This window comes from Tupaia chinensis, unplaced genomic scaffold (genome assembly GCF_000334495.1).
Source record: "Tupaia chinensis unplaced genomic scaffold, TupChi_1.0 Scaffold000425_1, whole genome shotgun sequence".
Taxonomy (NCBI): Eukaryota; Metazoa; Chordata; class Mammalia; order Scandentia; family Tupaiidae; genus Tupaia; species Tupaia belangeri.
The window spans coordinates 2,591,102-2,617,672 of record NW_006159930.1 but is presented as its reverse complement, the minus strand read 5'-3'; the positions used below and the strand labels follow the sequence as shown (position 1 = coordinate 2,617,672).

At 39.2% G+C, this 26,571-nt stretch overlaps 1 protein-coding gene across 1 annotated transcript in view; it reads left to right on the top strand.

The window, feature by feature from the left end:
* Positions 1-9,803: 9,803 nt before the first annotated feature.
* Positions 9,804-26,571, top strand: part of CUNH1orf87 (chromosome unknown C1orf87 homolog) — a 77,425-nt gene continuing 60,657 nt past the window's right edge. Inside the window, exons 1-2 of the mRNA XM_027774364.1 lie at positions 9,804-9,912; positions 22,149-22,365. Of these exons, the coding sequence (XP_027630165.1) occupies positions 9,806-9,912; positions 22,149-22,365 (324 nt within the window). The 5' untranslated portion in view covers positions 9,804-9,805. The remainder of the gene's footprint in view (positions 9,913-22,148; positions 22,366-26,571) is intronic.

Genomic DNA, 26,571 nt, shown 5'->3' with positions numbered 1-26,571 from the left:
CCATGGTCAGCCATATGAAATCCAGTTTTCCCTGAACACACAGTATCTAACCACTGTATTATAGAGCTAGCCCTGAATATAGCAAGTTTTATCATAAAAGTAATTGTGGCCACTTGGAGACACTATCAAGAAGTATTCCTTCTTTCTTTTCTTTCTTTTCTTTTTTTTTTCTTTTTTGAGAGGTTTTTGCTATAGGGCACGTGCAGTGACCAGACAGACAGAGAGAGACAGAGAGACAGAAAGCGATAAATCACCCCCCGGTGGGATGGCCATGCCGCAATCCCTTCTCCTCCATTCTCCTCTCAGGACCTTGGGCATGCACACACACGCGCCCAGCATGAGTTTAAGCTACCAGGTCCGAGACTCGAACCACAGTCGACTACATGGGAGTCCAGCAACATAGCCATTACGCCAACTGCTGGTCCCAAAAATTATTCCTTCTTTCAACCACTCTTGTACTTACCCCCCCCCAAAAAAAGAGGGAGCATTATCCTAACCAGGCCGTTTTATTAGAAGGTAAGGATGTAGGATGTTGAAAGTCCTGCATATACACAGGCACTTCTTCCAGACCATGAGCAGTATCAGGAAATAGAGCAGGCTTCCCTCTTCTCCCACCTGCATTCAGGAACTGGGGAGTTTATAGCACTAGGGCTTAGGGCTTGATAAAATAGTAAGATGGAACTGAAAGGAGAGCAGCAGCCACAGCAACATATTTAGACACTGAGAGCGTAGGATGCACTGGGACCTAAGCTGCATGCTCTATGTTTGTGCTATCACTTACTTTTCCCAAAATGGGGATATGATAACACGTGGTGGGTAATGCGTAAGCTCTGTAGCCAGACTGCATCTGTTTAAATTCCAGCAATCCTAAACAAGAGACTTAACTTCTCTCTGCCTCTGTTTCTTTAATTGAAAGCAATACTCTCTATATAACGTAATATACACAATAAGTATAAAACACTTAGAAGAGTGCCTGCATGTGATAAGTGCACCATTAAATCTGCTTTTGCTTAAAAAATAATTTTATGATTTTGTCATTATCTTCCCTTTACATGAGGATACTTTACAAGAGGATATTTTACAGATTCAGACACCACAGCTTTAAATACTGTAGCACAAATGCTAAGACCATTGCTCAAGGTCATAGAGGTAACAAGGGGCAAAGGGAGATTGGAATCCAGACCTTCTGGGTCACTGGGCTAGATGTTACCAAGAATATCCATGACGAACCAGATAACTAGAAAGGTCTCTTTCAACCTCAAGATTCTATGTGTCTTAGTCTGTTCAGACTTCTATTTTAAAAAAATATTTTACATAAAAAAGAACATAGACTGAGTGACTTATCAACAATAGAAATTTATTTCATACACTTCTGTGTAAGAAAATTCAAGATCAAGGCAATGAAGCCTGAGTGTTTAAGGACCTGTTTGCTGACTCACAGACAGGGTCTTCTTTCTGTGTCATCGCAGAGTAGAAAAGTCAAGGTAGTTGTATGGAATCTCTTTCAGAAAAACACTAATGACATTTGTGAGAGCTCTGTCTTTGTGACCTAATTGCCCCCCAAAGGTATCATCGCCTTATCAGTTAATATTTCAACATTTAAATTTTGCAGGGACACATTTTGTCTACATTCTGTGATTATATTTGTATATACTAGAATTTCAAAATAGATTATTGTGCGCCGGTTGCAAAATTTTCAACAGACCACCAAGGAGCCGATTCTGATGCAAGCACACAAGGGTCGCTTTTATTCCGGCTGGCTTGAGCCAGGACTCTCAGTCATCACTGACACAGCTGGTCAGAGTTGAGAGCCCCTTGTGTTAGTTGGGCTGGGTTTTTATTTGGCTGTTAGGTGGGGGAGGTTGAGGGGTGCTGAAGAATGTACTCTGGCGGCTATCCATTGGCTGTAGATTTCAAGAAGCATTATTGTCTTTTATTGATTGGCAAGAAAGTTACTTCAGGTCTCTGGTATTCCTTTTGTTTTTTATCATTGGCCAGCCCCAGTGGGGTGATGGTTTTATGACCTTCTCTTATGTGATCAGCTCTCCTCTTTTAAATGGCGCTGATTCTCAGCAAGGTGAGTTTAACAAAATGGAGTCACCCCGTAAAAAAATGGAGTCACTCTGGTCTTTCAAGATAAAGTTTTTAATAATCAAAATAGAGAAAGTGAGCAATGATGACCAGATAAGTCTTCACATGGTTTATCACTTCTGCTCTGCAGCCTCTGGAAATTTTTACTATAACCACACTTTTCCAGGCCTTTTCTATTATACTGTAAAGATATACAATTATATATTTATAATTAAAATAATGTAATTATTCTAAAAACATTGTAAAAATATAATGTTTCAAGGAGAAAACACAAAGCTTTATAGTCAAAGCAATGTGAATTTGAATTATTGCTCTACCACTTATTTGCTGCAAGACCTTGGGGAACTTATTCAATCTACAATTATGGTAACCACTATCAGGTTCCTGCAGCTATAACTTTCTGGGTACTGCCTCTTCCCCATATCTAAGGGGTCCTACAAATAGTACTGTACATGATTCTGCCACTCTCTCTCTTCCTCCTCTGATTGGTTGATATCTCTTGACCCAAGTTGGGCTTACCATAATTTCTTCATTAGCAAATGGAAGCAAGAAATTCTGGGTTTTGCTGGTCCCTTGAATAGAAATGACATAAACTCTTAAATCGTGATAATCGGCTTCTTTTCCCATGGTCTGGGGGATCAGAAAATATCAGTATATATCACAAAGAAGAATAAATGAGGCTGTTCATTATTCTGGTCATTCTTCAGGGAAGAGCAGAAATAAGAGTCAGAAGATACTTCAGGGAAGAGCAGAAATAAGAGTCAGAAAAGTAAAATTCCCTTCCACAATCCCCAATCGTTCTAGAAGCCTGAGTTCGTTCCTGCACTTGGGTTTTATGAAAAACTTCCCTTTTGCTAGAGTTGGTTCTAGTGGAGTTTCTGTTATTTACAACCAAAGTTCTTAAATAATTCAGCCCTCTGAGATCAGATTCCTCATCAGTAGACAAAGAAAATAATATATCCCTCATAGAATCATTACTGAATTTAAATGAGGTGCCACACAGGAAGCGCCCAACCCAGTGACTAGCACAGAGTAGACCTTAAATAAGTAATAGCTGCTAGCCTTTGTAATATTGTTACTACTTATTATAAATTACTATTATAATAGTATAAATTATTCATCATATGTTTATTTTCTTTCATGTATTTAATATACATTTGTGACCACATATTATGTGCCAGCATTATGCTTAGAACACATTATATAGGAAATAAGATATAATATTTATCATTGACAACAGCATGGAATGGGGGTGACAAATGCTAAACCACTAATTACTACTAACATAACAGGTATGGTAAAACTTTTGGTTTACTGAAGAGAGTGGGCCATCTGACTAGGGATATTGCAAACAAATAGCTTCACAGAGTTGGTAACATGAGATAATCTTAAAAGTTGGAAATAGAGCCATGCGCAAGACTGCTCCAGCAAAATGACAATATAAAGATTCTGTAGCCATGCCAGGAGAAACTGCATGGAAAGTTTAAGAAATTGAAGATAATTGCAGGTAACTGTGGTGTAGTTCCTTAGACGGGAAGAGAGAGATGATATTGGGAGAGGTAAGCAACAGCCAAACCAAAGAGGCCATAATGAAGGATGTATGTATGATCCTGAGGAGGTAAGGCTGAGAGCAGTAAAATCTTCCATGTCCCAAACACTACTCAAAACACCTGCTCACTCATTTTATTCTTACATTGCAGTATGTATTGGCATTATCCATGAAGAAATAAGGTTTAAAAAAAGTTACAAAAAGGCAAAGTGAAATGACACCACACAAGTACAGGCCAGACATTGGACCCTAGTAAAAGTTGAATTGTGCACCCCCAAAATTCACATGTAAAATCTTAACCCTAACCCCAGCATCTCACACAGTGACTTCATATACAAATAGGTGGTTGCAGAAGTTATTAGTTAAGATGAGGTAACACTGGATTAGAGTGGGTCCCTAATTTAGTATCATTGGGGTTCTTATAAAAAGAGGAAATTTAGGCACACACAGACTGGGAAAATACTGTGTGAATGTGAAGACAGAGATCTATAGACCAAGCAATGCCAAGGATTGCCAGCAAACCACCAGAAACGGGGCAGGGAACAATCTCTCTCACTATCTTCTTAGGAACCAACCCTGTCAATGCCTTGATCTCAGACTTCTAGCTTCCAGAACAGTGAAGCAATACTTGTTAATTATTCGATCAGCCCTTGGAAAATAATACAGGGCTCCAACACTATCTATCTAATCAATATGCTCCACAGCCTTACTGTTCCAGAGTCAGGCAAACATTTTAAGGAGGAAAGAAATTTGACCATATTTGCATTCTATTTTAAAGCCAGCATACCCTTGCTTGTCTTTTCACCTGAAGTCCCCTATTAGTCATGACGGTTCTCTGAGTCTCTTGGAGAGAAAAACAAATGTACTACACCTCTATTCTTCACAATACAGCTCAATTTAACATCAGTGTTCATTTTTTCCCTACTTGGACAAGGACTTCACTGCAAAATGGCTCATTTTTATAGATCTATGATTAAACTGTTTAAAAGAGCAGTTCTTTATTGCTTCCTGTTTATAAATGCATTCTATTTTGACTTATATGGGGAAAAACAAAACACTAGAGACAATTTTTTTCTTTCCCTCACTGTATTTGATAGTAAACATAGAATCGTGAAGTTTTAGGAGGGGGTATTCTTTGGTTGCCTTATTATAGCTATTCATCTTTCTTTAGGGGAATGAAAGAGAGAGCGCTGACTCTATTGGATGGAGATGTTTTTGTGGAATCTTTCTCTGGTGACTCATAATCTAAAGCTGTTGAATCCAAGGAAGGCAGTTTTAACCACAGTATTTAATCTTATGGAGACATTTATTGCGTAACTTTTTTTTATTTTTTTGCCTTGTTTAATACAAACCACTGGAGAGATGTTTCCTAGTTATGTCATTTCATAAAGCAGAGTGTGAAGTAGAAAATCCAAGATAAGAAAAGACCATTCCTCTTTTTTATTTACATTTTTTAATACATTCTATCACATTATTTAGCTTACAAGGTGATCATTTTAATATGTGAACATTTCTCCCCGATCGAGTTGATCAAAATATAACAACACTACCTCCCTGTCTCAACAATGCTGTCTCCTTATCCCTCCTCCAAATGTTCTTCCCCAGGTCTCTCTCCTCCACACACACCAAGAATTCTGTTACAGAATCTACATTCTGTAAGGACTTAGAGCCTTAAAATAACACCAATAAAACCATTAGCGCTCATAATCACTGTAATAACAATAAGTGACATCCACCGAGGAAGCATGGAGTAAGGGCAATGGAGGCTTCTTCTAGAGTCAGATACACCTGGATTTTTATTGCACTACTGACTCTTTTTGGTTGCATTTTATTGAGCAAGTTATGTATCTTCTCAAAACCTCAGGTCTCTCATCAGTAAAATGAGAGCATTAATAGGCTTTATTTCATAAGATTGTTATGAATAAAAACTATGATGTTGAGTGAGAAACTTGGCACAGTGTCTAAGGGGTTTTTACTCACTAAATGTTAGCTGCTGCAATTATAAACAAGAAGATGGTATATTGGAAGCCTATTGTATGTCAGGGATTTATAGCGGCATTATCACCAATCCTGATAATCTTACAAAGTAATTATTTATTGGCTTTACCTTACAGATAAAAGAGTTCAATTACTTGTTCAAGGTCACTTGGCTATGAAGTGACAAAGCAGAGACTCCCTTGTGCCTAAAAAAATACATAAATTTCATCTGAATATCAAACCGATATAAGAACTACTCTATAGGAAGCCTGTCTCTAACACCATTACGTTTCAAGTTGGCATTTTTAAAACTGATAAAGTCACAGTAAGGTCAAAGGATAGTCTTTAGTAAAATAACTGATTTAATCAAAATTGATTTACTCCTTCAAGCTTTATCACAGAATTTATGATAAAATTCAATGCCATCCAATCAATGAACTGTCCCCACACATAAACTTCAACAACCTGAAGTTTAAGTGTCTCTGTATTAGACAAGACTCTTCGGATAAAGATTAATGAAGCTCATCTCAAAATACCTCAAGCAAAAAAGGAATTTATTACTCTTGGATTTGAGAATTTAAAAAATTAATTTCAGGCATAGCTGGATCCAGGTTCTTTACTTATCTCTCTTTCCTCACATTGGCTCCTTTTTCAGCTCTGCTTCCCTCTCTTGGCTAGTTTCCTCCTTTTCTCTGGAAAAAAAAAAATGCAGTAGATACTGATGACAAAAGCTTCAGCACCTTATCCATTCAATCTAGTAACCTGAACAGAGAGAAGACCTGTTTCCCCCAGTATCTGTATAACAGTCATTGGTCAGAAATCTACGTGGTCCAATTAAGTAATAGAATGTGATCAGTTCCATAAAGAAGTGGGATGGAAGAAACACTTTGATTGACAGCCTCTATAAGGACTCCTTGGAATGGAAAAGTTGCTTCTAAAGAAAGTCCTATTCACTGAATCAAAGAAAGGGACAGTGTAATCACTAGACAAAATTCTATTAAGTACCAAATTCACTAGTGTCTTTTTTTTTTCAGAAAAAAAAATCCTAATGTTTAATTTTTGCTCTCTTCTTTATTCATTTAATCAAAACTATTTTGTATGGCTTACTATAATTTAGATACTCCTCTAGTTATTTAAGAAATACACCAAAAAAAAAAAAAAGAAAAAGAAACAGTTCTTGGGTAGCATGCCATTTGTTTTTTTTTCTATAGCCACTGTAATAAATTGCCGCATACTTGGTGGTTTATAACAATGAAAATTTATTCTCTTACACTTTTGGAGGCCAGATATCCAGTCAGTTTCACTGAGCTGAAGTCAAGCAGTCAGTAGGGCTGGTGCCTTTTGGAGGTTCTAGAAGAATCTTTCTGTTCGCCTTTTCTAGCTTCCTTGGATTCTGATCCCCCTTTTAAATCACTGTGCCCTTTTGCTTCCATTGTCACATCTCTTACCTTTCCTTCTGCCTCTCTCTTACAACAACACTACATTTAAGGCCCACCTGAATAATCCAGTATAATCTCCCATCTCAAGATCCATAATTCAATAAAATCTGCCAAATTACTTATAAAAGTCAGCATTCACAGGTTCTGGGGATCAGTGTATGGCATAGTCCAAGAAAGTCTGACCACCAAAGCAAACAGCCATACTTTTAAGTAAAGAAAGAATATTTTCTAAAAGAGAAACTACAAAGAACATTTAATATATAGAAATCATTTTCAGCTTCTGGGACCTAGTTTGGCTTCTTGACAGATAATGATAATAGTGACCATTTCTATCATTCATTATGTGTCAAGCATTGTCTTAATGCCATATATAACACACTTAAACTCCAGAAAAGGAAATTAAGACGGAATGTTATGATATGACTTGCCCAAGATCACATTGAACTAGCACAGCTAGGATTTGGACTCAGTTTTCTGATGCCAAAGTGCATACTTTTGATCGTTTGAAATGGAACTTAAAGAAGAGATAAGCAGACTAACACAATTAAAAAAAAATAAATAAAAAAGGAAGGGCCCCATAGACAGAAGGAACAGAATGATCAAAAGCACAGAGTCAGAGAAGGGCCAGTGAGTTAACTGGGCTGAATGGGGCATAGCAAGTGTAGAAGTGGTGGGAGCTCAAGCTAGATATTTATCTTGAGACCACTGACATTTCATGGCTGATGAGACTTTGAGCCATTTGCTTATAGGAGGAGGTTAGTCAGAGCTGGGCCTTGGCAAGACTGATCTGGCAGCATTGTGAAGGCTGAGATGGAAGAGCAAGGGAACCACCTCCACTCCTCTCTTCCCATGTCACGTTCTAACTCATAGAAAAATACCATTTTGTAGTCAATTTAAAGTGCCTTTACTCATATTCAGCACAATAAAAAGTGCCTGGAAATTTGGGTACTGCAGATGCATTTGAATCTTCCCACTGTGGGGACTTGTGTAATTTTTCAACACCCCAAGTTTCATATTTTTCTCTTTGCAATAATTCTATTTCAGTAATTATTAACTTAACAAGGTAATAGTTATGCACTCAAATAATAGATCTAGCATCTGAAAGGCACCGAAAATTATCATTACTTTTTATTATTATTAATTTCATCACCAACTCTCCTTAGGTCTACTTCGCACCATTTTACAGATCAGAATACCGAATCGCTAGGAAAAGAAGGGATTTACCCAATGCCTTGCAGTGGAGACGTCTGGATTAGAACCTATGGCATAAGAATCCCAACTGCATGCAAATCTCAGAGAGGGAGATGAAGCCTCAGGGAGAGTGGTGCAACCAGGCTGAGATCTGCAATCTTGAAGGAAGCGCCATGGCACAGACTTGAAAAGACCCATGCTCTTTCTTTGTGGGCAGCCAGGTCCTGGGCACTGGGCTGAGGGAGAGGACAGAGGAGGGCTACTGCCTCTCCAGGTGGATGTGAATCTGGGAACCTGGTCCCCGCCCAACAACAGCCTTCTGCGTCCTTGGCGACCAGGGAGGGAGCAGCCTCCGCCCCTGAGCCCAGCCCTATGATTGGCCAGATTCCTGGGCTCCAATCCCCGCATGCAAGCCATCCCGGTTCCCCCAGGTGTTGGCTTGGCGGCTTCTTAGAAGCACTGGAGCACCTCTGAGCAGGGGACGCCGCCTCAGCGGTAAGGTGCCCTCGGTCTCTCCTTAGGAAAGGCTTAGGACTGACACAGCTGCAGGTCAGGGAGAGGACTTGACCATCACAAGTTCTGAGCCCTTAAATTTGCAGACAGCTTCCAAAAGGTGATAGACCCGCTGTGGGGGGCGGGAGTGGGGAGTGGGGAGTGGACCACAACTCTGACAGAGCAGTTCCGTAGTGCTCTCTGCACACTAAGTGAAGCTGGGTTCTCCAGGACAGCCCTGGTCTAACTATCGACCAAAATACTGGAAACAATCCTGCCCCCACTTCTCTATTACCTTGGTGGAATAACACACCCTCTCTGGGCTCTGGTTTCCTAATGTGTGAAGTGAGCATTAGGATTAGAATGACATCTAAAGATTCTCCCCTTTCTAGGGCTCTAAGAGGGAGTGGTCAGCCTGCAGCCAGGTTTACAGAACTTGTTTCCCTTGGCATCAGACCTGTGTACATACCAAGGGCTTATCTCGTACAGGATCTCGGTTTCAGATTCACTGGATGGTTGCAGATACAGATTGGTGACAACAACAAAAGCCTGTTGTTTTGTCAGAGTCACCCCAAGTCCCTGAGAAAACTGGAATTATTCCTGATTTCACAAATGGGAAAACTAAGTATCAGAAATCGATATGGATTCTTCCCATGTTCCCCTACAGTCCTCATTTCTTAGCTGACCTCACAAGAATCCCATCAGAAGACTTGTAGTACAGGAAGATACAGTCCCCTGTAATGCACTGGATTTGCTTTTCCGATCTCTGAGGTGGGAGTGCCACCTCTGCTCATTCCTGGTTATGCAATGTTGACAAAGTTGTCTATCTTCAGTACGACTGTTGACTGTCCCCTTGGTTTAAACATGAACGAAAACAGTAATTAACAGTTTCCTTAGGCACGCCTGTCTTTGTTAGAAGTGCTAAGTGAGATAATGTAAGTAAAGCACCTGGTCGTGCTATGGTTGTTGTATTATGAACAAGTTATGCTACAGTTGCCTAGTGGATAATCAAGAGGAATAATTTATTTTTCACCCCCAATGATTTGAAGGACTTTTGAGAAGAATCATGTCTACAGTTTGGAAAACTCCCTGTGGATCAGAGGCAATGCCCGAGATCATGGTGAAAATCATTGGAGGCAAACACTTTCGATACCTCGTGGAAAAGCCACAGAAGTAAGTTTGCTATTTGAAAAATACCTGCATTGCTTGGACCATAAAGGTTTTTGGGGTTTTTTTTTTTTTAACCCAGAAATTTCAATTTAAGAACTACATCCTTGAAAATTAAGTCATTAAAATGTAACAGTAAGAGTAAAATAGTGTTGATAACTTCTGTGAACACTGTTTTCCTGATATTTTTCATCTTCGTAATTCCCCATACTCCTTAATTACTTGGGTCAATTTTCCAAATAGACAAAAAATATTGCAACATTCATGAATATGAATGCAGTATTGCTGCTTTTTCTCATCAGGTGTATAATCTTAGGTGACATGAAGTAATCATTTGGCAGGAGTTTACTAGGTTTTTGGGTGTTTTCTTAAGTCCATTTGTTGTGAATTAAAGGAATGGGATTGCTAATGAATCACAAATTGCAAGATTTCCCTTTTATGTGTTTGTATTTGATTCTCTTCTAAGCAGGGGCTTCTTGGAGCATAGCTAAGATGTCTTTCTTCCCTTCTGAACTCATCACAGTCATATTTGAGGGAGGGCGCTCATATATCTTTAAATTCACTCAATATTTGTCATGGAAGAGTATGACTAATTCCTCCTTACAGACTGGTGGTGGTTCACAAATGCAAAATATTATAGTTATTAGACCTGCCTTTCTTCTAAAAGGCATTCCATAAAGAGTAGCTAGTCAATAGTTGCCTTTGCCACCTAAGATTAGGGCCTAGCTCTTTCTTCAATTTCAGGAGTCTAAAAACTAAACAAATAGACAAACAAAAATGATATGGCATCCTAGAACACAGGTGCAGAAAGCAATGGTTACTGAACCTGACTATGATCAAAATCATGTGGAGAGTCCTGCAAAATACAAATTTCACTTCACCTCATGGACTACTCACTGCATGAGAATCTCTGGAGGCAGGACATCAGGACCACTGTTACAAAGCATAGTCTTTGAAAGGCTCTAGAAGGGCCTTTCTGCCATCAGTACTGTCAGCCTAAAGGATTCCAAAGTGAGTACTAGAACATCTGTAATGTCTGCCAGGACATTGGAAGTGAGTTTTGCAGTGTGTGAGTCATGATTTGGGGATCCTACAGAGCTGAGAGATGTGAGTCTGAATCCTAGCTCTGTTTCTCACTGGCCTTTTGACATTGGAAAAATGAATTAACATCTCTGGCCTCAGAGTCTATCATGTCTAAATTGGGGATAAAACAATACCCCCTGTAGGAGGGCTGCTCTGAGGACTTAATGAGAAAAAAAATTATGTGAATCACCTTTCTAGTGCCTATTAAATTCAACATGCTTAATAAATGATTCTTCCATTGTTATTGAACGTGTCTTTCCATGGATATAAATGTCCATAGAACATAAATATCCCTTTATGTTCTATGCCTAGGAGGCAGAATATCTCTGTTTTGTAGATGAGGAAACTAAGACATTGTAATGAGATAAGCGATTATTTTTTTTAATTTACATATTCATTGTTTTTTTCTTTTTTTCTTTTTTATTATCATTATAATCTACTTTATATTACATTGGATTACATATAACTTTACAGTGTATTACATTGCTTTTTTCAAAAGGGAATGCCATGCATGTCAGTCAATACAGAGACATTAATCTCCCGCTTCAACATTCAATATCTTTTCTATGTTTTCCCCAATCATTATTATTATTCTAATTATTTTTTAAAAACAATCAATCACTATTTCTCATTTTGCTTGTAAAAAGGCTTTGCCCATCATGAAATACTTCTCAGACCAATCCAGTTGAGAATACTATACATGTCATCATCAACAGGTAATAGGCCATATCTGTTTCTCACTAACGTCCTGCCTCTCTGTTGTTCTCTTGCTGTCTTTCTCTATCCTCTTCTCTTCACCTCCCCCATTCCACACTGTCCTATTCTCATTAAGTATCTTCACTGAGATAAGCGATTATTTTAAGATTTGTCAAATATCTATCACTATCAAGAAAAGTAAGTACAGTTAGTTTGGACATCCGACTCAGATCTCCTATAATCTAGAAGACTACAATACTACTCTAGTAATTTAATTCCTTTTTAAATTTGTTCAGCTTTATTCTATCCCAAACTCCTTGCTTTTTAAAAAGAGTATTGAGTTTAATATGTCCCTGAACGGAAGAATCTTTGTCCTCTTAATATAGGTAAAAATTACCATCATCTTGTAAGAAAATGCCTTTCCCTTCTTTAATTTCTAACCTTCAGGAATCAGAAATAAAGAGTCTATTAATCAACTATATGAATTACAAAATAAAAGACAATGTTGTCTCCCCTATGACACTATAAAGAATGGTATTTTACTTTTTTATATCAAGACAGGTTTTTGTTTGTTTCTGTTTTCTCAGCATCCAGTACACAGCCCAGGTGCAGGACCCTGTGCTTCGTGCTAAGTGCTGCATTTCAAAAGGGGCTCTGGACACAAAAAGCAGGGGCAATACAGAGTATTATGGAAGGTCCATTATGGAAAATGCAGGATGAGAAAGGTGTCCTGTGGGAATACTTAGAGAATCTGGAGACTGATTTGTTAATAGAAGAGACAGGTCTATTCCAAGAAGTTTCTGTGAGGAGAGAGGCCTCCAGATAGTAAAATTGACCTCTCCAGTCCCTTCCAATGTGAAGCATCGGTGACCAAGCACTTCCTTTATTCTCTAGATACATGGCTGTAGTACAATCATCGTTAAGCACAGGGGAAGCCGACTGCAAGTTTTTATGTGTAAAGGGAGTTCATATTTGAAATAATTTACATAGATATTTATAGCCAAGAAATATAAGATTCTGTCATTTCCCATGTGACTCTTTCAGAGCCCACATTCTGTCATTTTTTTTGAATCCCCCAAAGCCCTTCGTAATAATAAATTCTCTGTGACTTGTTTTAAACTTTGGAAGGTGTTAATGCAAGTAATTCTAGAAATTATTGCATATATGGAATTCCATCAGCATCCTTCCCACAAATACTGAGTACATACTGAGTGACAAGCCTTGCTGACACAAGGTAACTTGTGTACATTTAGCTGTATCAGACTTGCTGGTACCATGTAACTAAAGTTCTAGTCATTGGAGACACAACAAATAAACAGTGACTGCTCCAGTGGGCATAGTGTCATGAGGGAAAATAGAGAATGATTATGAGGGGTTTATCAAGCCACAAAGGCTTTTCCCAGAAGTCCTCTCTGAGCAAGTGACATTTGAATGGAGTCTGTGTGGAGAAAAGCATTCAAAATCTTCCGTGAGAATTACCCCAGGTTAGCTAGCAGTGGACTGGCTAAGGCTGGCCTGACCTTCATCCCAGTGGGCATGGCCCTACCTACTTTTCATAGAAGTAGTAGTGTCCTTTCTCCTTGCTCCAAAAGAGAGGAGACAATTTCCCATAGGCCCCAAGTTGTCCAGATACTACACACCTGGCTTTCCCAGCAACTTCTGCAAACAGATTGCACCTAAATTGACTGTCTGGAGCCTGAGCAGATTTTTCTGGACAAGGTTGCATTATACTTGCCCCATAAGGAGAGGGACAGCATCCCTTTCTAGAGCATAGAGCCTAGAGATAGGACGTTCGTGTAGCTGCCGCATTCTTGCCCATGAGGTCCAGCCAGTACCAGGTAATGCCACAGGTGTTCACCTCCATTCTCACGGCTGCACGGAGCTACAGAGAAAGTAAATCATGCTGTTCAGTGAGAAAAGCCCATAGAAGGCTTTTTGGTTTGTTTGAGGAAGAACAAGAACTCCAATGCTTGTAAAGCAGAGTGGACAAAGGAGAAGGGTAGAAAATGTGGTCAGAGAGGCCAACAGGGCTCAGGGCATGGTCTATGTGAGTTGTGATAGGAAATTTCGATTTAGTTCTGTGTGGGACAGGAAACCATTGGAAAACTGGGAGCAATGGAGAACAGTTGGTATTTATGTATTCTAAAGGATGCTTCTGGCTGCTGATGGGCGAGTAAACTGGGAATGACATGTGTGAACAGAGAGAGACTATTTAGGGAGCTGTTACAATAACCAGTGCAAGAAATTGTGGCTAAGACCAATTACAGTCCCTATATAAACCCTGAATAAATTTCGTAATTCAGAAATCCAAGTACCTTGCTTACTGATTTTTATCTTCTTTTAGAAACAACTGACCATGATACCTTCTCTTTTTTATCGGTTTTCTTGGTATATGAGGGGATTCTAGAAAATTTGTGGAAAATGGAATTAAAGAACAAGTTTATGTCAGTACCAAAGAAATTGAAATGCATGCATACTTTTGCATAATACATTTCTACAGGCTTTTTGAAGATGCCTCGTATAATCTACATAAAATCTTAATACCCATAAATTCAACCCTTACTTAAAAACTACACAATACTATCAGAGCCCACACTATTCTCTCCATTTAACAAGTTCAGAATAGTCAAATGATATGCTAAAATAACCCTTTCTTAGCATTCTCCACTTCATTAAACTGCTACTTAACTGATCTCCTACAATGATACAGTTGTTGGTTGTTTTTTTTTTTTTTTTGCTTGTTTGTTGTGTTTTTGTTTGTTTATTCTGGGCACCATGAGAAATATAAAGAAGTATAATAGATGCTATTCTTCAGGAAATATGCCTCTAACAAGACATAGGCTTACATCTTTAAGAGGAAATGGTGTTTATGTGAATAAGCACCGATTAAATGTCATGGAAAATAGGTACCCCTTAACCTAGACATTCAAAATGCTGTTGAAGAAACATTAAGTATTGACACCCAATAAAAATTCTTTCAAATTTATAAAGTTGTACATGAGGACTTTGAAAAGTTCATGGAAATGGACTTTTGGCCGAAAAAAAAAAAAAAACTGAAATGCATGCATAAGTCTACCTGGCCTAGAGATTAAGGGAGTCAGATCCCTCATGGTCAATTGTGCATCAAACCCCAGCCTGGTGCCTTGTAAAATACAGTGGACACATGTGCATGCGTTCCCAAAATCTCAACCGGATGGAGAAATGGAGGAGAAGGGATTGTAGCATGACCTTGCCCCATTGGGAGGCACTTTCTCCCTCTCCTTCTCCCTCTCATTGTCTCTCTCTAGCAAGCACACACACCCTTTGGAAATTAAAAAAGAAAGAAAGAAAGAAAGAAAGAAAGAAAGAAAGAAAGAAAGAAAGAAAGAAAGAAAGAAAGAAAGAAAGAAAGAAAGAAAGAGAAAGAAATGCTTAGCTTTTTCATAATGTTCATTTTTTATGAACTTTTTGAAGACCTCTCCTATAGTCTTCTTTCAGTTTAAAAGCAAAACACAACAAAAGTGTCGGTGTATTAGGGACGGCAGGTGGCATGGTGGTTAAAGGCACTGGATTCCCACATGGCTAACTGTGGTTCGAGTCCTGGACCTGGTGGCTTGCTTTCTCACTTTCCCCTTCTTTCTCTCTTTCTCTCTCTCTCTCTCTCCCTGGTCCAATTACAAAAATAACAATAACAAATGGAATAAAATAAACAAATAATCCTTTATTAAAAAAGTACCAGTGTATGTATATTAAAACTTTGTATATAGAGATAATATAGGTAATAATTTGCCACACTTAGGTTACCCAATTAAAATGTTAAGATAACACAGATTTATATTAGTATATTGCACTTTTTAAATCTATGATCTCTTTATGTACCCCTGATTTAGTTCAACCCAATTAAACAAAATAACATAGCAATAATTATTGCTCCCTCTTCCCATGGACCATGTGAGTACATCCAGGGGTGGCACAGAGAAAGAACTGTTCATGCTGCATCCTCTCGGAGTATAGATGGAGGACCTGGCTCAGAAACTGTGCCCTGAAGCACTGAGATAATTGGCGAAGAGGCCAATCATTTTGCTAAGACTTGCAAAAACAAAACAGGAGAGAATGCAAGTGCAAAAGACATCAAGTTTCAAGCTGATAAAAGTTGGTGTACAGATTTAGAAGGTGCATGATCTGGAAAGCTCTTGGGGATCGCCTACCTGAGGACATCACACCGCAACAATGTTTTGGGTTATTTTCTGTAAAATTAAGAAATGTGGTTCATAAGAATCTTGCTTTACTGGAGCAGACTCTTAATATCGATGAATCTTCTTTGTTTTTCAAGGTTGGTGATTTCTGCAATAGAACTTGTATTTACTGTGACTGATAAACAACTATTGCATTAAGTAGCTTCTGGGTATGTACTTCTGACTTCAGCTGCTGCTGGAGTGGGTGTTGGGGAGGCGAGATACCATAAAGAGTACAAGTGTCATCCAGAAACTAGAGCTTGCCACGTTTAGGTTTCATCATTTATGTATTTAGATACATTTTCTCAAGTTCTATCTATTATAAAACCTTGACCTTTGAACTTCAGTGTTCCCTATCGATAGAGAAAGTTTGAGAGCCCAAAGGAAAGCCATCTGTTCTGTACCTGGGCAATGAGAGAGGTACTTATCAAGGAGGCAGTACTTCAACTGATAACACGAAATGACCACTTGTCAAGGGCAGGAGGAGCAAGGGGCCCAGTGTGCATTGTTTTTTTCATCTTATCTTGACAATTAAGACCTTTCTCATGTCACAGATGAGAACTTGAAAAATTAGAGATGTGAAGTAACTTTCCAGAAGTCATACAGCATAAAAAAAGTGATGTGTGTTTGTGTTGGCTGACACACGTAAGCATTTAAAACATGTTAGCTACTATAATTACAGTGATGAAGAAATGTTTCAGGCATAGCTTTGCAAGTTGAATTAAAGTACTTTAAAGATCTCACTGAAGACTAAATTTCTATGCCAACAGTACGTGGTATGGCTCCGTGGCATAAAACAAAAAAGAAAAAAGGAAAAATGAAAATCCTCACACTTTGTCACAATAACATTTGTTACATTAGCACAGGCTTCACATTTCAGCTTCCCTGTGGAGTTTGGTGAGATTTTTCAGCTGTACTCCCTCCTCTTCCCTATTTTATTTTTTATTGTCTTTTTAAAAAAAGAAAAGTCTGGTTGTGTTGATTATCTCTTATGACTTCCAAATAAGAACATGCTTTCATTTACTGAAATTAGATCCCTATTCACTGCATTGGCACACTCTAAGCTGTCTTCTCCAGAGGGTTTAGGGCCTGTTAGATGGCGCACAGTTGGAAATTGGTGGCTTTGAGGCACTGCCAAGGCTGGCAGACCTTTAAGATGGCATCTGGTGACCTTTTGCTGAGCCCCCTGGGTCCCCCATTTGAGATTTTATGTTCTCAGCAGGGGTGTAATCCAAATCAAATGTGAGATCTGGTGAGCTGGAGTTACATGGGAGGTAGGGCCAATGGGGAACCCTACATGGCTTTGGGCAGAGGATGCTGTGAGATGCCCTTGCAATGTCTCCTTCTAACCCTGATTCTCAGCTCTAGTAGAGGGTGGCACTAAAGGACTGGTTTGCAGGAAGAGCCCATTGTGAGAAAGGGAACAATCGTACAGTTTTCTCCTCATTTATGTGTCATTCAGCAGTGCGGTAATCCTCCCTAATTGCTCCAGTTCCTTGATGACATTGAACTCTTCAGGGCACCTCCCCTCCCTGCACTCTGCCCCAGCAGCAGCTGAGGTCAGAAGTACATACACAGAGGTTAGCTGTGTCTTGATCCCAAGATGGCACAGATGGCATTTCCCCTCCTCCTTCGAAATGGCAAATTTCTATTTTCAGTAATGTAGGTAGATAACACAAACCTAGAAGAAAGTACTGTGAGTTTGTGAACAACATAACAACCAAAGTATGTTTGTGCTAACCAGAGACACATGCCATTTTCAGCTACAGAGTCATTTTCATGATCAATTTAAAGTGCTATGCATTAAAAATAAAAAAAAAAACAGCTTTTACTTGAAACAGATTTAACAGGTTATTTTTAATTTTACATCTACATTGCTGTTTTAAAAGACAGGCAGATACATTGTATATTTCTTGAGTAATTCTCTCCTGGAAAGGCCCACAAAAGAATTGCCTCAACCAAAGAGTTAACCTCTCGACCCTTGACCATTTTCTTTTCTGCCTTTACATCTTACATTTTCTGCTTTTTCTGCTCTTCACATCAGCAATTTCCAACCTTCTCTGAACCAGGGACTGGCCTTGGGGGAAGATAATCCCTCCACGGTCAGGGAGAGGTATATTAGTCGCACAGAATGACCCAACTGCACCACTTCCACCAAGCACCCCATTTCCTCCACTACCACATTGCAATATGCATTGAAATAACCACAGGACAATAGGGTTTGTGCTCCCATGAGAATCCAATACTGTTGTCAGTTTTGTAGGAAGTGGAGCCCAGGTGACAATGCAGGTGATGGGGAGTGGCTGCAAACACAGAGGAAGCCTTGCCCGTTCTCCCCACCACCACCCCCTGCAGCTCACCCCTCACTGCACAGCTCTAGCAAACTGGAACCAGTCCACAGTCAGGCCCCCAGCAGACCACAGACCCATACCAGTCCATGGTCCGCAGGTTAGGGACTCCTGCTCTACATAATCCCAAACTGCTTCCTTTCCCTCACTCTGCTGACAATAGGATCTGAAGTTTGCTATTGAATAGACTTAGGTTTAATTCTGGTTTCACCACTGAAAAGCCATATAGAATTGAACTGATCACAGAAACTCTGAATCATAACATCTTTTTCCTAAAATGAGATTAAGTCAAGCACCTGCCTATAGGGTTGATCTGAGCAATAAACATGTGCGTAAATGGCTCTAGTATAGCTCTCATGAAATTCAATGTCCAATAATAATGTTATTTTTGTCACCAACGCAGATCATAGTTATTTCTCTTTCTTATGAATTCCAAATAACACTAACCCTTTGTAGCATTCATTTGATATTTAGTTATATGCTAACTAGGTATGTCTCATATTATGTATGCATATTTTGTATGAATTTAATACTTCATAGAAATATATCTATATGTTCATAGAAGTGCATGTCATAAATTTAGTACTCACTGAAGTTTCACACACGTAGTATACCCATGCAATAAACATTCAGATCAAGAACAGAATAGTGCCAATGTCTTAGCTGATTTTCTGCTGCTATAATAAAATGCCACAGATAGGGTAATTTACAAAAAAAAAAAAAAGAAGTACATTTGATTTACGGTCCTGGATATTGAGAAGTCCAAGTGCTTAAGCATGGTGGAAGAGAAGAATGAGAGCTCTTGAGACAGAAAGGGAGTTGAGGGCTAAATTTATCTTTTCATAAGTAGTCCTCTTTCACAGTAACTAATCCACACCAGTGATAATGGCTTTAATCCATACATGAAGGAGAAGCCCTCTTCATCTGATCTCCCCTTAAACTCACCACCTTTTAATATTGTTACAAGGCAAAAAAGTTTCCAGCACATGAACTCTGGGGACATATTCAAACCAAGCAACCAATCTTCCAAAAGCTCCCTCATGTTCCCTTCTGGAAGTTAAAGCTCCCTGCAAAGGTAAGTAACCATTATCCTGACTTCTAGTTATCAAAGCTACACCAACTTATTATTTATGATGTTGGGAGGACAATCAAATGAAATTTAAATGTCTTGAGGTCAGGGGACATATATTTCATCTTTCATTGCAATAACTATTTGCTGGACATTCTCCTTCTAATAGTCCCATCTCACATTATTGTCATTCAACTGCACTTATCTAGCCACACCCTAGTCCTGCGTGGCCCCCTCTGGCTGCTTTTCTGCATCTCCATGAGCATTACTGGGCACTCTCAGAGGAGACCAACCTACTGTTCAGCTTGATGTCATGAAAATCTATGGGTCCATCCATAACTGGCTACTCAGTGGTGCCCAGCCAACCTGTCTTATTTTTCTAAGCAGTTCTCTCTTCCACTCTTTACAGCTATTTCAAACTACTTCCCCTTAATTATAAAATAATAACTTCTAATATGAAAATTTTAGAACCATTATATTATAATAGGTCTTTAAAAGAAGTTCATGAAAAGTATATATTATGGGAACCAGCAGTTAGCGTAATGGCTATGTCGCTGGACTCCCACGTAGTCAACCACGGTTCGTGTCCCGAACCTGGTGGCTTAAAACTCACGCCGGGCACATGTGCGTGCATGCCCAAGATCCCGAGAGGAGAATGGAGGAGAAGGGATTGCGGCGTGACCATCCCCCCTGGGGGGTGATTTCTCGCTTTCTGTCTCTCTGTCCCTCTCTGTCTGTCTGGCGAGCGCACACGCCCTATAGCGAAAACCTCTCAAAAAAAAAAAAGTATATATAATGGAAAATATGTATGGATTTTTATTTTTGCATGAAAATAGACTTGTACTTCAGTTCTATTTTTGTATAAGGTATTCGAAGTATTCTTGTATAAGACATAATATTATATAATACAATATAATGTAATAGAGTCAAACATAATACCTTGAGCTCTATTAGTCAGAGATACTGCTAATTTTCTGGCATTTTATTTTTCTAATTTTGACATGCACACCCATTTTATATGTGCATTTTACAAAGTTGAGATAATTATATTCTTTACTCATTTTTATAACTAAACATTTACTTGTGTCATTAAAAGTATTCATAACTCTTTCAATCACTTCAATTAGTCCATCATCTGAACATATAATTAAGTATTCAAAATATTTACCTATTACTGGGACCAGCAGTTAGCGTAATGGTTATGTCGCTGAACTCCCTTAAAGCCAACCATGGTTCGGGTCCCAGACTCGGTGGCTTAAACTTGCATCGGGCACTTGTGCATGCATGCCCAAGATCTCGAGAGGAGAATGGAGGAGACGAGATTGCAGCGTGGTCAATCCCCTGGGGGGTGATTTCTTGCTTTCTATCTCTCTGTCTCTCTCTGTCTTTCTGGCGCGCACACGTGCCCTATAGCAAAAAAAAAAAAAAAAAAAAAAAAAAAGAAAAGAAAAAAATTTACCTATTACTAAATATTTAAAGTTTTCTCATTTCTTTTGCATTTTTCCTTCATATGTCTTTTTAAAAATTTGTCTACTGCATCCAAGAGTTTCAAATTCATGATGCTTTTATTTTTTTTTTGGAGAGGTTTTTGCTATAGGGCGCGTGCGCTCGCCAGACAGACAGAGAGAGACATAGAGACAGAAAGCGAGAAATCAGCACCTGGAGGGATGGCCGCGCCGCAATCCCTTCTCTTCCATTCTCCTCTGGGGATCTTGGGCACGCACACACATGCGCCCGGCGTGAGTTCTAAGCCACTGGGTCCGGGACACGAACTGCAGTCGACTACGTGGGAGTCCAGCAACATAGCCATTATGCTAACTGGTGGTTCCCCATGATGCATTTTTTAAGTTTATTCATTTATTTCTTCCATGAGAGTCAGAAAGACAAAGAAAGAGAGAGAGAGAGAAAGAATCTTCAGCAAGGTCTCATACTGTGCTATTCCCCCCAGTCTTCCAGTCAGCTAATATGTCAGGAACATATGTGTGAGCCAAGTGTGTAGAGGTCAAGCTGCGAATGAACCCCAATATTCCATATGGTTTTCAGCATTGCAGAGCAGCATACTATTCCTGCCCCACCAAAGCTGGGCTCCTGACTCTTCATGTCTTGTCAAGGCACCCACTATAAGAAAATAATCTATTTTTGTGGCCATTAATATTTGTGTTTCTCTCTTTCAACTTTTCTATGTTAAAAAACTATTGAACCTATAAAAGAAAATGAAATGAAAAATAAAAAATAATAATGACAAATTTTTTAAAATGATGCCTTGTTGTGGTTTTAATTTGTAAGTTTTCAGTTACTAAGCAAGGTCAAACAGTTTTTAAAACTATTTACTGTTTATTTCTTCTAATTAGTCCCACTTTTATTTATTGATTTATTTATTCTTTTCCATGTCTTTGCTTAATACCAAGAGAATAAGAAGTTTCTAGGTGAGGCAATCGAGAAGATACACAGAGCAGAACTCAAGCTGGCCAACTCTTTTACTTTCTTCCTTTTTAAAGGCTGAAAATACCTGGTAGACTTGTAAGTAAGAGATGTGATCATCCTTAGGGTTCACTTTTTAACACTATTAATTACTTGCATTAAATGCTTTTAAGCAGATGAATATATTACCTTTCAGTATGACAAAAATGTAGGGGGAAGGAAAAGTCTTAGGTATTAACAGCCTCTCTATGGTAAATGATCCATTGACAAATAACCAATGTTTACCTCTACATTCCACCTGCTAAGTTACTGCTCTTCATGGCATCAGACTAACACCTCCCATTTCATATGCTAGACTCGTATGTGAGGACTGCCCTGTGAGTAACAAAGGTGAAAACTGTTTGTTCACAGCAAAGACGACGAGAACTTGAAGGCAGAAACTCAAGCAGCACTCCAGAAACCCATGATTGGTAATGCAAGGCAGATAAACAGAGACCCCCCAACTTCCACAAACCCCACTGAGGAGCAAACCAATTATAACTCAGATGAAGTGGAAGATAACAAACACCCAGAGAACAACCAGAAACATCTATTGGGGGTACATAGTAGCAGATTCCTGGATGGCAAAGTGAGTAACAAGAAACATCCATACTTTTCTTGATAATTCGTTAGAAAAACACATAGATTCACATACTCGTTTGAATAAATGGTAATTAATATGGTTTACATTAGATAAAAATATTATTTCCAATCTCAAAATAAATTTCAAGGTCATTTTATATATTGCATCTTTCTTGACCACCAATTTAGTTGGTCAATCTATTTTGCTTTTAGTTAATTTCTTAATACTCAGTAATACCATGGTAAGCGTCACTATGCATGCAAGGGTGAGGTGTCTTTGAGGGGAGGGTTTGCCTGCTTTCACATTTCAAAAAGAGATCATTTACTTCCAAAATCTAATGTGACAACGTCTGGATATTAAAAAAATTATAGGCCCTGGACCCAGCAGGTGGCACTGTGTTTAGGATACTGGACTCTCACATAGCAGACTATGGTTCAAGTCCGAGACATGGTAGCCTGCAAATCATGCCAGGTGTATGTACCCAAAATTCCAGGAGGAAAATGGAGGAGAAGGGATTGTGGCATGGCCATCCCCCCTTGGGGGGAGGGGAGTGATTGATCACTTCCCCACTGTCTGTCTCTCTTTGTCTCTCTCCAGCAAATGCACATACCCTATCAGGAAAAAAATAAATAACCTTAGGACCAGCAGTTAGCGTAATGGCTATGTCGCTGAACTCCCATGTAGTCAACCATGGCTCGAGTCCCGGATGCGGTGGCTTAAACTCATGCCAGGCACGTGCGCATGTATGCCTAGGATCCCAAGAAGAGAATGAAGGATAGGGATTGCAGAGTATTGCAGAGTAGCCATCCCTCCTGGGGGGATGATTTCTTGCTTTCTGTCTCTCTGTCTTTCTGGCGAGCGCACACATCCTATAGCAAAAATCTCTCAAAAAAAAAAAAAACCTTTAAAAAAATTATATATATAGGCCCCAAACTGTTAAAGGAGAAATATATCACTATACTCTATTAAAAAGTCAACTAAATAATCCATAACAAACTAACATAATAATGATAAATCTAAATGATTACTAATTTATAATTAAAAAGCAAGTATAGCAGCAATTGAAAACTGGATCTAAATCAAGACAAAGCTAATGATTCATTGATAATAAAATACCATTTCCAAAAATTGCTGAAATTGCAATTAAACAGATACATGAAGTAGGAGTTTTGCAGCACTCTGCCAAGCATTAAGTGACTGCCAGATATTTTAGTAGAACACTGAATTAGAGTCTACAGTAAACTCTAGCATAACTATTTTTAGTTTATAATTTTAATAGCCCATTCTAAATCATTGAGATATTAGCTGGTCTTTATTCAACATGAGAACATGGATGTATATGGATTTGTGATCTTTTAATAAGAAGAATCATGCAAAAAAACAAATCTGGAGTGGTTCACAGCCCACCAACAGCGCTCAGACTGTACTCTGTAAGGCCTAGTTGAATACCAAAGTCCAGAAAAGTGACTTGCCTAGAGTGTTAATGATATAGTCCAAGCTAGACTCAGGCCTCCAAGTCTTGAGTTAATGTGTTCTTTTGGTTTTTCCATGGTAAGGAATTGAATTTAGAGCAAAGATCATGAATCAGCATAGGTTAAATAATCTGTTATGAACTTCTAAAGACCTCTGAGTCTTTATACCAATTTTGACTCTGCCATCAATATATTTGCTGTTATTGCTGTTTTCAAAGGATGACCTTGATAATAACATTAGTCATAGAACATGTCATTATTGACAGATTGCTTTCAGGTAAATTTCACTATTTGTTCTTTGGAATAAGAAGTAAGTGCCTCACACCTACCTAGAAACTGTTATTTCTATTATCATAGTGCAGGTGATAAAACTGAGACTCACAAAAGTTAAAATAACTCGTAAGTATGCAGATAAGATGTTTTCTCTGGTTTCTCTTTCTTCTTCATTTAAATTTTTATCAGTCTTGGGAACCAGCAGTTAGTGTAATGGCTATGTCGCTGGACTCCCACGTAGTCAACCGCGGTTCACGCCCCGGACCCGGTGGCTTAAAACTCACGCCGGGCACATGTGCATGCGTGCCCAAGATCCTGAGAGGAGAATGGAGGAGAAGAGATTGTGGCATGACCGTCCCCTCTGGGGGGTGATTTCTCGCTTTCTGTCTCTCTGTCTCTCTCTGTCTGGCGAGCACACATGCCCTATAGTAAAAAAATCTCTCAAAAAAAATTTTTATCAGTCTTTCAAATTATAAAATACTATGTAATCATGGGGAACCAGCAGTTAGCGTAATGGCTATGTCGCTGGATTCCCACGTAGTCGACCGCGGTTCGTGTCCCGGACCCGGTGGCTTAAAACTCACGCCGGGCGCGTGTGCGTGCGTGCCCAAGATCCCGGGAGGAGAATGGAGGAGAAGGGATTGCGGCGTGACCATCCCCCCTGGGGGGTGATTTCTCGCTTTCTGTCTCTATGTCTCTCTCTGTCTGTCTGGCGAGCGCACGCGCCCTACAGTGAAAATCTCTCCAAAAAAAAAAAAAAAAATACTATGTAATCATGTAGAAATTTTGGAAAAGGGGAAAGAATACAAATAAGAAGAAATAAAACTCAACTATAAAACACTAGCAGTTTTCTTTCTCTTCTTTCTTCTATGTATAGGTATAAAATGAGAATTGTGTATGTACTCTTTGTTTTTACTATTTTTTTGAGAGGTTTTTGTTATAGGGCACGTGCGCTCACCAGAAAGACAGAGACAGAGAGACAGAAAGCAAGAAATCTCCCCCCAGGGGGGATAGCCACCTTGCAATCCCTTCTCCTCCATTCTCCTCCATTCTCCTCTTGGGATCTTGGGCACGCACGCACATGCACCCGACGTGAGTTTAAGCCACTGGGTCCAGTACTCAAACCACAGTCAACTATGTGGGAGTCCAACAATGTAACCATTATGCCATCTGCTGGTCCCTATACTCTTTGTTATCCTGCTCTATTTACTTCATGTTAAGAAGTGAATATCCCCTTGGCATGAAAACATTCATCCTATATATCATTTTTCAATGGTTCTATGAGTCATACTCAGAAATAACACTTGGGTAGCATTTAATGTGTGCCAGAAACTATTCTATAAAGTATTCAATATGCTCATCTATAATAAATATTTGGAGCTTTCAAAGTTCCTCTTTTTCATTTTATTTTGCAAATTAATTTTACAAATTAGTCTGGAAACTAATTTACTATTCCCAAGCATCCAATGAGGTAGGAACTCTTACTTGTTCACCTCCTGAGGGAACTGAGACCCAAAGAAGTCATGTGCCTTACCAAGTTTCTAAGGCTGAAAAAAGGCAGAGCCCAGGTTCTAGGTCTTTCATTTCCAATATGTCCAGTTCTTTATATGGATATAAGACGGTTCATTTAACAAATCCTTTCCAGGCATTTGAGCCATTTCTAGTTTTTCCCTTGTAAATGGAAATCTGTTTCTTGACACTCCTTCCAATACATCAAGCTACCATGTCCTGCATGGACTTTGCTATTGCCATCGTAATGGGTAGAATGTTCACTGGGTGAACTAGGCTTGGACCTCAACGATCTGGATCTCTGTGGTACCAGAGAGAGATAATCTGCCCCTCCTTTCCCAGAACTCAACAGGGATTCCTGTGTGAGGCTCAGCAATCTAACACCCAGCAACAAAACACAGGAAGACCTCGTGGGAGGTGTGGGGACTGACTAATTGGATCTGTCTGCCGGGCGGATGGTAGTGCTGGCCTGCCAGATGGCAGCCACAGTTGCTTGGTCGAGAGACCCTCATTACCACCTTGACTAAGTGGTAAATGGAATCTTGCCTCAGCTACAGACACAACCCAATCATACTCCTTCTAGATTCTTCTCACTCACACATAGATGAAAATAAGCTTTCCTGCTTGGGACGTAACAAGCAATCTGGACTGGCTGAATTTGCTCCAAAAGAAAAGCGGCTGATAAAGACTGAGCTAACACGGGCGAAGATGGCAAGTGTGAAACTCTTCCAAATGACAGATGAGGTTTGAAGAGTGTTGTTGGTAGGAGATTAGTAAAGCTGAAAACGTTATGAGAGTCCATTATTTTCTATCCACGAGAACAGTAAGGTGTCTTAGAAATCAACAAGTCTAAACCTTCATTTCACAAATGAAGAATGAGAGTCCCAATGAATGTAAATGACTTGTCCAAGGTCTCATTGAACTCTCTAGTCTTTTTGCTTCCAAATTCTGCTTTTTA